We start from the raw sequence: 12573 nt of genomic DNA, 5'->3' as shown, positions 1-12573 counted from the left end.
AGATATCTGGAAAACACTGAACAGTTACTTTAACGACAATGCTTAAAACATCAGTTGTTTTTGCGCTAACTAATCATGCTTTTACAACACTCCGAAGCTAGGAGACTCTTTACACAGAAAGGGAAGGGGAAAGTGATACCTAGCAGTTGCACTTCCACATGTAACCCATACCTTCTGAATCAGAGAGGTGCGGGGGGCTGCATTAATCTACATCATCAGCACTTGGGAAGCAGTTGTTGTTAGGGTTTTTTCCAACTTGCCGGCTCTGGGATTCGAACCAGCAACTTTTCAGTTACTTTCCCAACACTCTTAACCGCTAGGCTACCTAGAGTTCTCATGGTTCAGTTTTTGTTCCTGTCTCAAGTAAATCCAGCCATGTTTTTGTGTCCCACAAGGCATGCCTTTTATCATGCAACATGGGAACAGCTGTTTCTCATCAGGCCCCAGTCACTTAGCCAATAAGCTATCCAGCAGGTCAGTCATGTGCAGGCCTTTAGACTGCCTGTAGTCAGCCAGTGTTCTCCTTGGTCGCTGGATCAGATCAGAGGGGCCGGGGTGATCACACGTGAGACCGAAAGAGTCAGGCCAAAATGTATCCAATTAGAGGGTCATCCCAATTTGTTCTCCCATGTCCACCCTGCTCATCAGGCATCTCACCCTCCAGCAAGGCGGTCTGCCTGAGAGGAGAGAGCTGGGGCCATCTGGGAGTGATTACCCATGCTGTACTTTCTCATTGTTTCATGTTTGCTTTCCGTGAGGCTGAGCACTGGGCTCTGCTCTCTCTCTCTCCCTGTTCTGTTGGCTGGGCTCCCCTGGCCTGGCATGTTCAGGGTTTAATCCTGTGTTATTTATGACTGGTAATGTTGGACAGAGTTGGCTGGTACGCAGGCCAAATTAGCACAATTTAGATGCTTCATCAGGAGCAGGAGTCTGCTCAGGGATACGTAAAGAGAGATGCAAAAATATTCCCCTCTCGCACTCTCTACAGTTCTCTTGGTCTCGGTCTCTGTCTCATTGCTCTCATTTTCTCTCTCTCTCGTGCTCTCTAATTTTCTCTCTTTCTATTTCCCTCCCTCTTATTTTTCGATGGTCTCAATCCATCCATCCATCCATCCCCCTCCCTCTCCATCTCTCTCACCGTACCATCCTCCAGTCCAACCAGCTGTGGGATGTTGACCCCCTTCTTCTTCCCCATCACTGTCATCTCTCTCTTTACCTCTCTCTCGCCATCTCTGTCTTTGCCTCTCTCTCGCCATCTCTCTCTTTGCCTCTCTCTCTCCATCTCTGTCTTTACCTCTCTCTTGCCATCTCTGTCTTTGCCATCTACATTCACTGCATCTCATCTTCTCCCATTTTCAATTTCAGCAGGGGCCCTGCTAGTGTGTCTAGATCTAAGATTACACCAGTGTACATTTTGGAGCATGTTGTGGGGTCTGGAGTCCTGTCCCACTAACCACATCTGTGTTCCTTGTGATGCTGCTGGGAGCTGGCAGCCAGAGGAGACAGGAAAGGATTGTTTGTGGCCCACGACTGGAAAACTGACCATTCTGCCTGCCATTTTGGGGGAGATGTGAGTTTTCTTTGTATCCAGTTCAGCCTGTGCCTCACATGTGGAGAGTTGAGGAATTGCGGTGGTAGTTTTCCATTTTCTCCCGGCAGAGCTCAGTGTTCTCTGAGCTCTGTCTGGGCTGGTTTGCACTGCTGTGTGGTAGCAGCTCCCCGTCTTCATTACTGTCACAGCCATTAGGACACACCGACAAGACTGCCAGCCATGGTCTTCTAATATGACGTCTCAGCAGCTGTTCCCAATATCCCTCATTCTCTAAGTTAACATACAGTACCAGTCAAAAGTTTGGACACACCTACTCATTCAAGGGTTTTTCTTTATTTGTACTATTTTCTACATTGTAGAATAATAGTGAAGACATCAAAACTATGAAATAAACACATATGGAATCATGTAGTAACCAAAAAAGTGTTAAACAAATACAATTGTATATTTTATATTTGAGATTCTTCAAAGTAGCCACCCTTTGCCTTGATAACAGCTTTGCACACTCTTGGCATTCTCTCAACCAGCTTCAAATGGAATGATTTTCCAACAGTCTTGAAGGAGTTCCCACATATGCTGAGCACTTATTGTCTGCTTTTCCTGCGGTCCAACTCATCCCAAACCATCTCAATTGGGTTGAGGTCGGGTGATAGTGGAGGCCAGGTCATCTCGTGATAGTGGAGGCACTCCATCCTTCTTGGTCAAATAGACCACACACAGCCCAGAGGTGTGTTGTGTCATTGTTCTGTTGAAAAACAAATGATAGTCCCGCTATGCTGTGGTAGCCATGCTGGTTAAGTGTACCTTGAATTCTAAATAAATCACAGACAGTGTCACCAGCAAAGCACTCCACACCATCACACCTCCTCCTCCATGCTTCCCGGTGGGAACTACATATGCGGAGATCATCTGTTCACCTACTCTGTGTTTCACAAAGACATGGCATTGGAACCAAAAATCTCAATTTTGGACTCATCAGACCAGAGGACAGATTTCCACCAGTCTAATGTCCATTCCTCGTATTTCTTGGCCCAAGCAAGTCTCCTCTTATTATTGGTGTCCTTTAGTAGTGGTTTCTTTGCAGTAATTCGACCATGAAGGCCTGATTTATGCAGTCTCCTCTGAACAGTTGATGTTGAGATGTGTATTTTACTTGAACTCTGTGAAGCATTTATTTGGGCTGCAATCTGAGGCTGGTAACTCTAATGAACTTATCCTCTGCAGCAGAGGTAACGCTGGGTCTTCCTTTCCTGTGGCGGTCCTCCAGTGAGCCAGTTTCATCAAAGCACATCATGTTTTTTGCGACTGCACTTGAAAAAACGTTCATCCTTCTGGAATTTTCCGAATTGACTGACCTTCATGTCTGTCATTTATCTTTGCTTATTTCAGCTGTTCTTGCCATAATTTGGACTTTTACCAAATAGGTCTATGTTCTGTATACCACACCTACCTTGTCAAAACACAACTGATTGGCTCAAACATATTAAGAAGGAAATAAATTCCACAAATTAACTTTTAACAATGCACACCTGTGAATTGAAATGCATTCCAGGTGAAAACCTCATGAAGCTGGTTGAGAGAATGCCAAGAGTGTGCAAAGCTGTCATCAAGGCAAAGGGGGGCTACTTTGAAGAATCTCAAATATAAATATATTTTGAAATTGTTTAACACTTTTTTGGTTACAACATGTTTCCATATGTGTTATTTAATAGTTTTGATGTCTTCATTATTAGTCTACAATGTAGATAATAGTAAAAAAAATTAAGAAGAGTCCTTGAATGATCGACGTACTTCCGGCGCCGACAGAGATGGCCGCCTCGCTTCGCGTTCCTAGGAAATTATGCAGTTTTTTGTTTTTTTACGTGTTATTTCTTACATTGGTACCCCAGGTCATCTTAGGTTTCATTACATACAGTCGAGAAGAACTACTGAATATAAGAGCAGCATCAACTCACCATCAGTACGACCAAGAATATGACTTTCGCGAAGCGGATCCTGTGTTCTGCCTTTCACCCAGGACAATGGAATGGATCCCAGCCGGCGACCCAAAAAAACGACTTCATAAAAGGGGGAAACGAAGCGGTCTTCTGGTCAGACTCCGGAGACGGGCACATCGTGCACCACTTCCTAGCATTCTTCTTGCCAATGTCCAGTCTCTTGACAACAAGGTTGATGAAATCCGAGCAAGGGTAGCATTCCAGAGAGACATCAGAGACTGTAACGTTCTTTGCTTCACGGAAACATGGCTCACTGGAGAGACGCTATCGGAGTCGGTGCAGCCAGCTGGTTTCTCCACACATCGCGCCGACAGAAACAAACATCTTTCTGGTAAGAAGAGGGGCGGGGGCGTATGCTTCATGGTTAACGAGACGTGGTGTGGCCACAACAACATACAGGAACTCAAGTCCTTCTGTTCACCTGAATTAGAATTCCTCACAATCAAATGTCGACCGCATTATCTACCAAGGGAATTCTCTTCGATTATAATCACAGCCGTATATATTCCCCCCCAAGCAGACACATCGATGGCTCTGAACGAACTTTATTTGACTCTTTGCAAACTGGAATCCATATATCCTGAGGCTGCATTCATTGTAGCTGGGGATTTTAACAAGGCTAATCTGAAAACAAGACTCCCTAAATTGTATCAGCATATCGATTGCGCAACCAGGGCTGGACTAACCTTGGATCATTGCTATTCTAACTTCTGCGACGCATATAAGGCCCTGCCCCGCTCTCCTTTCGGAAAAGCTGACCACGACTCCATTTTGTTGATCCCTGCCTACAGACAGAAACTAAAACAAGAAGCTCCCGCACTGAGGTCTGTTCAACGCTGGTCCGACCAATCTGATTCCATACTCCAAGACTGCTTCCATCACGTGGACTGGGATATGTTTCGTACTGCATCAAACAACAACATTTACGAATACGCTGATTCGGTGTGCGAGTTCATTAGAACGTGCGTTGAAGATGTCGTTCCCATAGCAACGATTAAAACATTCCTAAACCAGAAACCGTGGATTGATGGCAGCATTCGCATGAAACTGAAAGCGCGAACCTCTGCTTTTAATCAGGGCAAGGTGACCGGAAACATGACCAAATTCCCTCCGCAAGGCAATCAAACAAGCTAAGAGTCAGTATAGAGACAAAGTAGAATCTCAATTCAATGGCTCAGACACAAGAGGTATGGGGCAGGGTCTATATTCAATCACGGATTACAAAAAGAAAACCAGCCCCTTCACGGACCAGGATGTCTTGCTCCCAGGCAGACTAAATAACTTTTTTTGCCCGCTTTGAGGACAATACAGTGCCACTGGCACGGCCTGCAACCAAAACATGTGGACTCTCCTTCACTGCAGCCGACGTGAGGAAAACATTTAAACGTGTCAACCCTCGCAAGGCTGCAGGCCCAGACGGCATCCCCAGCCGTGCCCTCAGAGCATGCGCGGACCAGCTGGCTGGTTTGTTTACGGACATATTCAATCAATCCCTATTCCAGTCTGTTGTTCCCACATGCTTCAAGAGGGCCACCATTGTTCCTGTTCCCAAGAAAGCTAAGGTAACTGAGCTAAACGACTACCGCCCCGTAGCACTTCCGTCATCATGAAGTGCTTTGAGAGACTAGTCAAGGACCATATCACCTCCACCCTACCTGTCACCCTAGACCCACTCCAATTTGCCGCCCAAATAGGTCCACCGACGATGCAATCTCAACCACACTGCACACTGCCCTAACCCATCTGGACAAGAGGAATACCTATGTGAGAATGCTGTTCATCGACTACAGCTCGGCATTTAACACCATAGTGCCCTCCAAGCTCGTCATCAAGCTCGAGACCCTGGGTCTCGACCCCGCCCTGTGCAACTGGGTACTGGACTTCCTGACGGGCCGCCCCCAGGTGGTGAGGGTAGGCAACAACATCTCCACCCCGCTGATCCTCAACACTGGGGCCCCACAAGGGTGCGTTCTGAGCCCTCTCCTGTACTCCCTGTTCACCCACAACTGCGTGGCCACGCACGCCTCCAACTCAATCATCAAGTTTGCGGACGACACAACAGTGGTAGGCTTGATTACCAACAACGACGAGACGGCCTACAGGGAGGAGTCCTCGGAGTGTGGTGTCAGGAAAATAACCTCACACTCAACGTCAACAAAACTAAGGAGATGATTGTGGACTTCAGGAAACAGCAGAGGGAACACCCCCCTAGGCACATCGATGGAACAGTAGTGGAGAGGGTAGTAAGTTAAGTTCCTCGGCGTGCACATCACAGACAAACTGAATTGGTCCACCCACACAGACAGCATCGTGAAGAAGGCGCAGCAGCGCCTCTTCAACCTCAGGAGGCTGAAGAAATTTGGCTTGTCACCAAAAGCACTCACAAACTTCTACAGATGCACAATCGAGAGCATCCTGTCGGGCTGTATCACCGCCTGGTACGGCAACTGCTCCGCCCACAACCGTAAGGCTCTCCAGAGGGTAGTGAGGTCTGCACAACGCATCACCGGGGGCAAGCTACCTGCCCTCCAGGACACCTACACCACCCGATGTCACAGGAAGGCCATAAAGATCATCAAGGACAACAACCACCCGAGCCACTGCCTGTTCACCCCGCTATCATCCAGAAGGCGAGGTCAGTACAGGTGCATCAAAGCTGGGACCGGGAGACTGAAAAACAGCTTCTATCTCAAGGCCGTCAGACTGTTAAACAGCCACCACTAACATTGAGTGGCTGCTGCCAACACACTGACTCAACTCCAGCCACTTTAATAATGGGAATTGATGGGAAATTATGTACAATATATCACTAGCCACTTTAAACAATGCTACCTAATATAATGTTTACATACCCTACATTATTCATCTCATATGTATACGTATATACTGTACTCTATATCATCTACTGCATCTTTATGTAATACATGTATCACTAGCCAATTTAACTATGCCACTTTGTTTACATACTCATCTCATATGTATATACTGTACTCAATACCATCTACTGTATCTTGCCTATGCCGCTCTGTACCATCACTCATTCATATATCTTTATGTACATATTCTTTATCCCCGTACACTTGTGTCTATAAGGTAGTAGTTTTGGAATTGTTAGCTAGATTACTTGTTGGTTATTACTGCATTGTCGGAACTAGAAGCACAAGCATTTCGCTACACTCAAATTAACATCTGCTAACCATGTGTATGTGACAAATAAAATTTGATTTGATTTGAATGGGTAGGTGTGTCCAACCTTTTGTCTGGTACTGTATATACTGTACATGCACTGTATAAGGGAGACGGAATAAATGGCCTGACTTGCCATGAGTGCTAGTGGCTGTTAATGAAATCGTTGTAACGGATGGAGAGGGACTGGGAGTTGAAGGTTAGGGCGCAGAAGGGAGGTTCGGTACGAGGTTCCTGAATCCAGAAAAGCCAAGGCTTCTCGCTCACTGTCAAACACTTTAATAAGCAATTGCTACTGGTACTACTCTTTCCCTCTGCCTGTCTCCTACTTTGTCTTTATATCCCTTTAATTTGCTTTCCTACAACCTGTGATTTGGGAGGTTAAAGACATGCTCCGGAACTTTGGCAACGTCTAAGTATTTTTGAAACTTTGCACAATGGGCTGGATGTGTCAATGTGCAGTATGATGTAGTACCCAATTTTCAGGGACCAGTTTTGGCTTGTGAGCGCAACTTTCAGAACTACTGTCCAAAAAAATTATACAGAAATACTGGATTATCCCTTTTGGCTGTGGAGTGTGAGTCCAAAATGACGTGTTGTCTGTCTGGGCTTGGGGCTGTAAATGTCAGAGGTCCAAAGTGTACTTCACCCTAATGTAATTACCCCCTCGGTCAGTGTTGTTGCTCTTAGAGCTACGCTAAACTGAATTTGCCTTCACAGCTACAGTAAAAAATAGCAGTGACAGATAACTGAGAATTTGACCTAGAAGAATCAATAGCAAATCATTCCAGTAAAAATGGTAAACAGCATTCCATTCAGTAGTCTCAGGTAAACACTCTGTTATTCAGTGGGACTCTAGCTGGTATAATTCTGATGTCATGTATTTGTCATCAGGCTCCCGTGGCCACTAACATTATAGTCTATTTTGACAGACCTACTTCATTTTGCTGCACCGATAAGGGTGTAGCGTCGCAAGCAACGTGAGTGAGTATGCAAATTCTATTCATACCCAAATGTCAGGCAATTCTGTGATTACTCTCATTTGCATACATCACTGGTGGTTTGCATAGATGGACTTACATGGCTTTTACAACATGCATGTTCCCTTGATAACCACCAACTGTTAAATATGACAGTTAGACATTCTGGAAGACTCTAGAAAGTTGTTTTGTGATGAGTTCATGTAAAATAAATTTTTTAGCTGCAAGATATTATTCACTTTTTAGTGTGCACACATATTCAACCTAGACACAGAGGAATGTCTTACAATACAGTACAATGTAACATAATGTCATATTGTGTAATGAAATAAAATACAGTGCCTGGTACTGAAATGTAGGGTAATGTAATGTGCTGCAATGTAATCTATGCAGTGAAATGTAATGTAATGTAATCTGGTTTGTGGAGACAGTGTTGATTAAATGCTGGCAGCGAGGGGACTGGGGAGAAGGGAGGGGGGCATCAATAACTGTATTGGGAATAGAGCCTGCCAGCTTGTAGTCCTAAAACCTGGAAATAAGATACATCTGGTTTGTTCAGCCATTCCTATGGGGAAAATGAATGGGGAAAGATTAGGGTTTTGGGATAAACGCTGAAAATAAATTCTGACGTTAACACAGGCTTATGAGATCTTATACGTTTTGTTCTATGAGATAATATCAGTCAGTTAACATGACCTTTATGCATTATGAAGCCTCTATGTGCTTTTTTAAATGAAGTAAATGCTTCAAAATTCACAAAGGGTGACCTTAACTGATGAAGATTATCTCATAGAACAAAACATATATCTCTTAACTTATTTTCGGCATTTATCCAACAAACATACAAAAACTGCATTAATTTCCCTATAGGCTTTGTCCAATGAACCATGGCGGAGTTAGTGCCTACAAAACGACACCATTACTATTGCTCTCTATAGAATGAAAAGAGCTGCGGAGAAGGGAGGGACAATTTCTCCAATTTATGAGAGCATGATGTCCCTCAGGGTGTAGTCGCTAACTCGCTGTACATTCATCCACAACGGGCTGGGAAGACAATGACTTGGACTCTGGGATTGACTGAAACATCCTGGATTGGGCTGAAATAGCTGCTCTATTTGTTCTACTCTTCTCCTTTTGTCTTCTCTTCTCTTCCCATCTTTTCCCATCTCTTCTCTAGGCCTCTGTTAGCTAGGTCAGTACGCCAGTATGTTCAACCCTTCTTCAAGTCCAATCAGTGTCTAAATATCACCAGGAGCAGATACAGTAGCTACAGTAACTCATTGTCTCAGTAGTCAAAACAGAGCCTCACACAAACGTATGATACCATTACCACTCCCCTCCACAGCCGTATATATTCGCTAACTACCATTACACTGTAATTGTGTCAGGCTGTTAAAGATCATCAAGGACAACAACCACCCGAGCCACTGCCTGTTCACCCCGTTGTCATCCAGAAGGCGAGGTCAGTACAGGTGCTTCAAAGCTGGGTCCGAGAGACTGAAAAACAGCTTCTATCTCAAGGCCATCAGACTGTTTACCAAAGTTACAGGAATCTTCAGCAATGTAGGTAATTAACAGAAAATCTACGGCAATCTATCGTAACTTTGGTAATTTATACTTTAATAAAACTTGTTTTATTCATACAGAGTATTCATTTTTATATCTGCATCCATATTGTCCACGAGTTTCTAGTAGATAGACTATATGGTTCAACAGAAAATAATCTAATCAAAAATTGCATTATTTACAGTTAACTCTGCAACTCTTCCAACTATTGACTTTTTTCACAACTGTTTGAGGCCGAAACATTGACAACAAATGCATACTGACATGGTAAAATTGTAAGGGATTTCCTCCTCTTCTTCCGAAAAGGATCGGAGGACCAATATGCGGCGTGGTAAGTGTCCATGGTTCTTTTAATAAGAAATAGTGCACATGAACAACTGAATACAAAAACAATAAACGTGGAATGAACGAAACCCAAAACAGTACCGTGTGGTGAAAAACACAGACACGGAAACAAACACCCACAAACACACAGTGAAACCCAGGCTACCTAAGTATGATTCTCAATCAGAGACAACTAATGACACCTGCCTCTGATTGAGAACCATACTAGGCCGAAACATAGAAATCCCCAAATCATAGAAAAACAAACATAGACTGCCCACCACAACTCACACCCTGACCATACTACATAATGACAAAACAAAGGAAATAAAGGTCAGAACGTGACAAAAATAAATAAAATGTGCAAGTAAAGGATATTTCATGCTGAAACCCTCATATCGAACACCAACGTTATTCACTAAGTTGATGGTTTATATTTAAGATAATGTTTTACAGCTTTGTCATTACATTTTTTCTTTAAAATCATGTTATTTCATATATTTTACATGTGATAAAGCCACATAGAGGGCCAGAGATAATTAAAGACACCTTTGATATTCTGAAGTACCCAAAGGGATTCTAGATGTCTTGTGATAGATTACATAAAATACTTGAATGATACCAAAATTTGGGAAGGTTACTGGTAAACTTCTAAAGTTTCCAGTAATATACCCTCCCTTTGCAACCCTATGTATAATGTATCGAGATGTTGCGTTAATGGTCCTTAAACCTTTGAAGATGTTGAGTGTGTGTTTTTCACCTAGCTAGCTTGTTAATGGCTCTTGCGAAATATCCACCTATCTTTCTTGAAGTGTTTGATGAGCAAACATGGTATGGAAACATTAACTGGGGAGGTTGTATTTTGTTCGTGCTTACCTCACACTTCAAACAAAGTTCATGGGAGTCGTAAATAGGATTGTGATGCAAATGTTTGCTTGTGTGTTTGTACGTTCCCTCAGGGCTGGAGTGGAGAGTGACAGTGGAGAGGCAGGTGGGAGAGAGCTAGTCTAATCAGACAGAGAGAGTGGTAGTCCTATACCAGTAAAGCACATCAGGGATTTGGCCCAGCCCCACGAGACCACTTTACACTATAGCATTATATCATGTCCAGATACCTCAAGACTCTATCTATCTGTGATGGACATGATTGACTGCCTCTGCTCAGACTTCAGAGTTTTGTCATTACACATCGAGAGTCTGGTCAATATAGTCTTGAATATTTGATACCCTGTCCATTGGTGCATTACTGAAACATTTTTTGGTGCCTTTTTTTACTGTTTCATTTCAACCTGCAATGTACCTGCAATGCTAACAGGCCATGAACCCCTCCTCTCTTCTGTTCCACAGTACTGCGTGATGACTTTAGACAGAACCCAGCGGATGTGATGGTGGCGGCGGGGGAACCTGCCGTACTGGAGTGCCAACCCCCCCGTGGCCATCCTGAGCCCACCATCTCATGGAGGAAAGACGGTACCAACATCAATGACAGGGATGAGCGCATCACGGTAAGACACAAGCTCCGTTAACCTCGGAGCACACTCTCTGTGTAGAGCATACACTGCACTGCGTTGGGCCTCACGCACACACACACACACACACACACACACACACACACACACACACACACACACACACACACACACACACACACACACACACACACACACACACACACACACACACACACACACACACACACACACACACGTGCACAAACACGGCCCACTGCTTGCTGGCGGAGCTCCAAGAAGATCAGTGTCTCTGTTGGCAGACGTGTGGCATAATGAAGAGAAACAAGTGCATCATCTATTTGACAAACATAATGAAATCATATTGCACTGTGGTTTGGCCAATCAATGTCTATTTGGAACAAAGGCTATCTGGGGAAGCGTGAAAAGGAATCAGGGGAGGGTGTGTGTGTATGCAAGCATGTTTGTTTGCTTGTTTGTCTGTATAGGGGACTTGTTAGTTGGGATCCAAGGCTTATCTTCCTCCGGATTGACAGATAGTCTGTCTCTGAGGGACTCCAATGGACAGAGCAGCTCTCCTCTACACCAACAAGAGGGAGGTGGAGGAGAGAGAGAGGGCCTTCTGAATGAAATACAAAGGCTGTGTTGGCTTTGTACTTCCTTCTTTTCTCCTGATTTATGTCCAGGATATCATGAGGACCAACACCCATCTACCTACAGTATATCAAATGAAATACAAAGTCAAAATCAACTAAGGTCTTGTAGTGTCAAGTCAGGGAAGCCATGTTGGCCCCAGTCCCTATAGCGCATGTGGTTTTCCATGGTGTACTGGCTCAGTGTGTAAACAGAAGGCCAGCTTGGTTTCTGCCTCATAGCTATAGCTCGGCTCATTGGACTAATGGGCCTGCAGATAAGACTGTTTCCTAATGAGTCCTCGGGCCCTGTAAACAACACAGCGCTGGTGATGGAGTGATGTGTTTGTACAACACTCCCAAAGTTGTTGTTGTTTCTTAAACCACGGCGAGTTCTGGAGGTCTGTTGTGGCCAAGCTTGAAGTAATGGGGTGAAGGACGTTTGGGGGAAGGTTTTGAGTGGGTGGGCATTGGACAAGTGGCAAGTGGTACAGAACAATGCATCAACATGCCTTTACTAGACTATGGGGATATTTTATATATGAATGCTTCCGCTCAGTGTTTGAGATCAATTGACACTCTTTACCATGGCACTTTGAGATTTATTCTAAACTGCAAAACCCTTACGCACCACTGCACTTTGTATACCAGGGTTGGCTGGCCTTCTCTAGTCACTCGTAGGCTCAGTCACTGGTATACTTTTATTTACAAAGCCATTTTGGGTTTACTACCTTTTTATTTGAGCATTTTTATTGTTCAGAAATGTGGTGGGTACTCTCTTTGTTCGCTTGACTTCATCCTGCTAACTGTTCCAAATGTCCAAACTGAATTTGGTAAAAGTGCTTTTATGTACTCTGCGCCATCGTC

General features: G+C 44.2%; 1 protein-coding gene across 3 annotated transcripts in view; it reads left to right on the top strand.

Annotated features, from left to right (window-relative positions):
- Nucleotides 1-12573, top strand: part of LOC112257614 (roundabout homolog 1) — a 178245-nt gene that overhangs the window by 127541 nt on the left and 38131 nt on the right. For all 3 annotated transcript variants that reach the window (XM_024431311.2, XM_024431312.2, XM_024431313.2), the window contains one exon: nt 10953-11110. In XM_024431311.2, coding sequence (XP_024287079.1) covers nt 10953-11110 — 158 coding nt within the window. The remainder of the gene's footprint in view (nt 1-10952; nt 11111-12573) is intronic.

The sequence above is a fragment of the Oncorhynchus tshawytscha genome, linkage group LG09 (assembly GCF_018296145.1).
Source record: "Oncorhynchus tshawytscha isolate Ot180627B linkage group LG09, Otsh_v2.0, whole genome shotgun sequence".
Classification (NCBI taxonomy): domain Eukaryota; kingdom Metazoa; phylum Chordata; class Actinopteri; order Salmoniformes; family Salmonidae; genus Oncorhynchus; species Oncorhynchus tshawytscha.
Note: the sequence above shows the minus strand (reverse complement) of the source record. Positions and strands in the feature narration are given on the sequence as shown.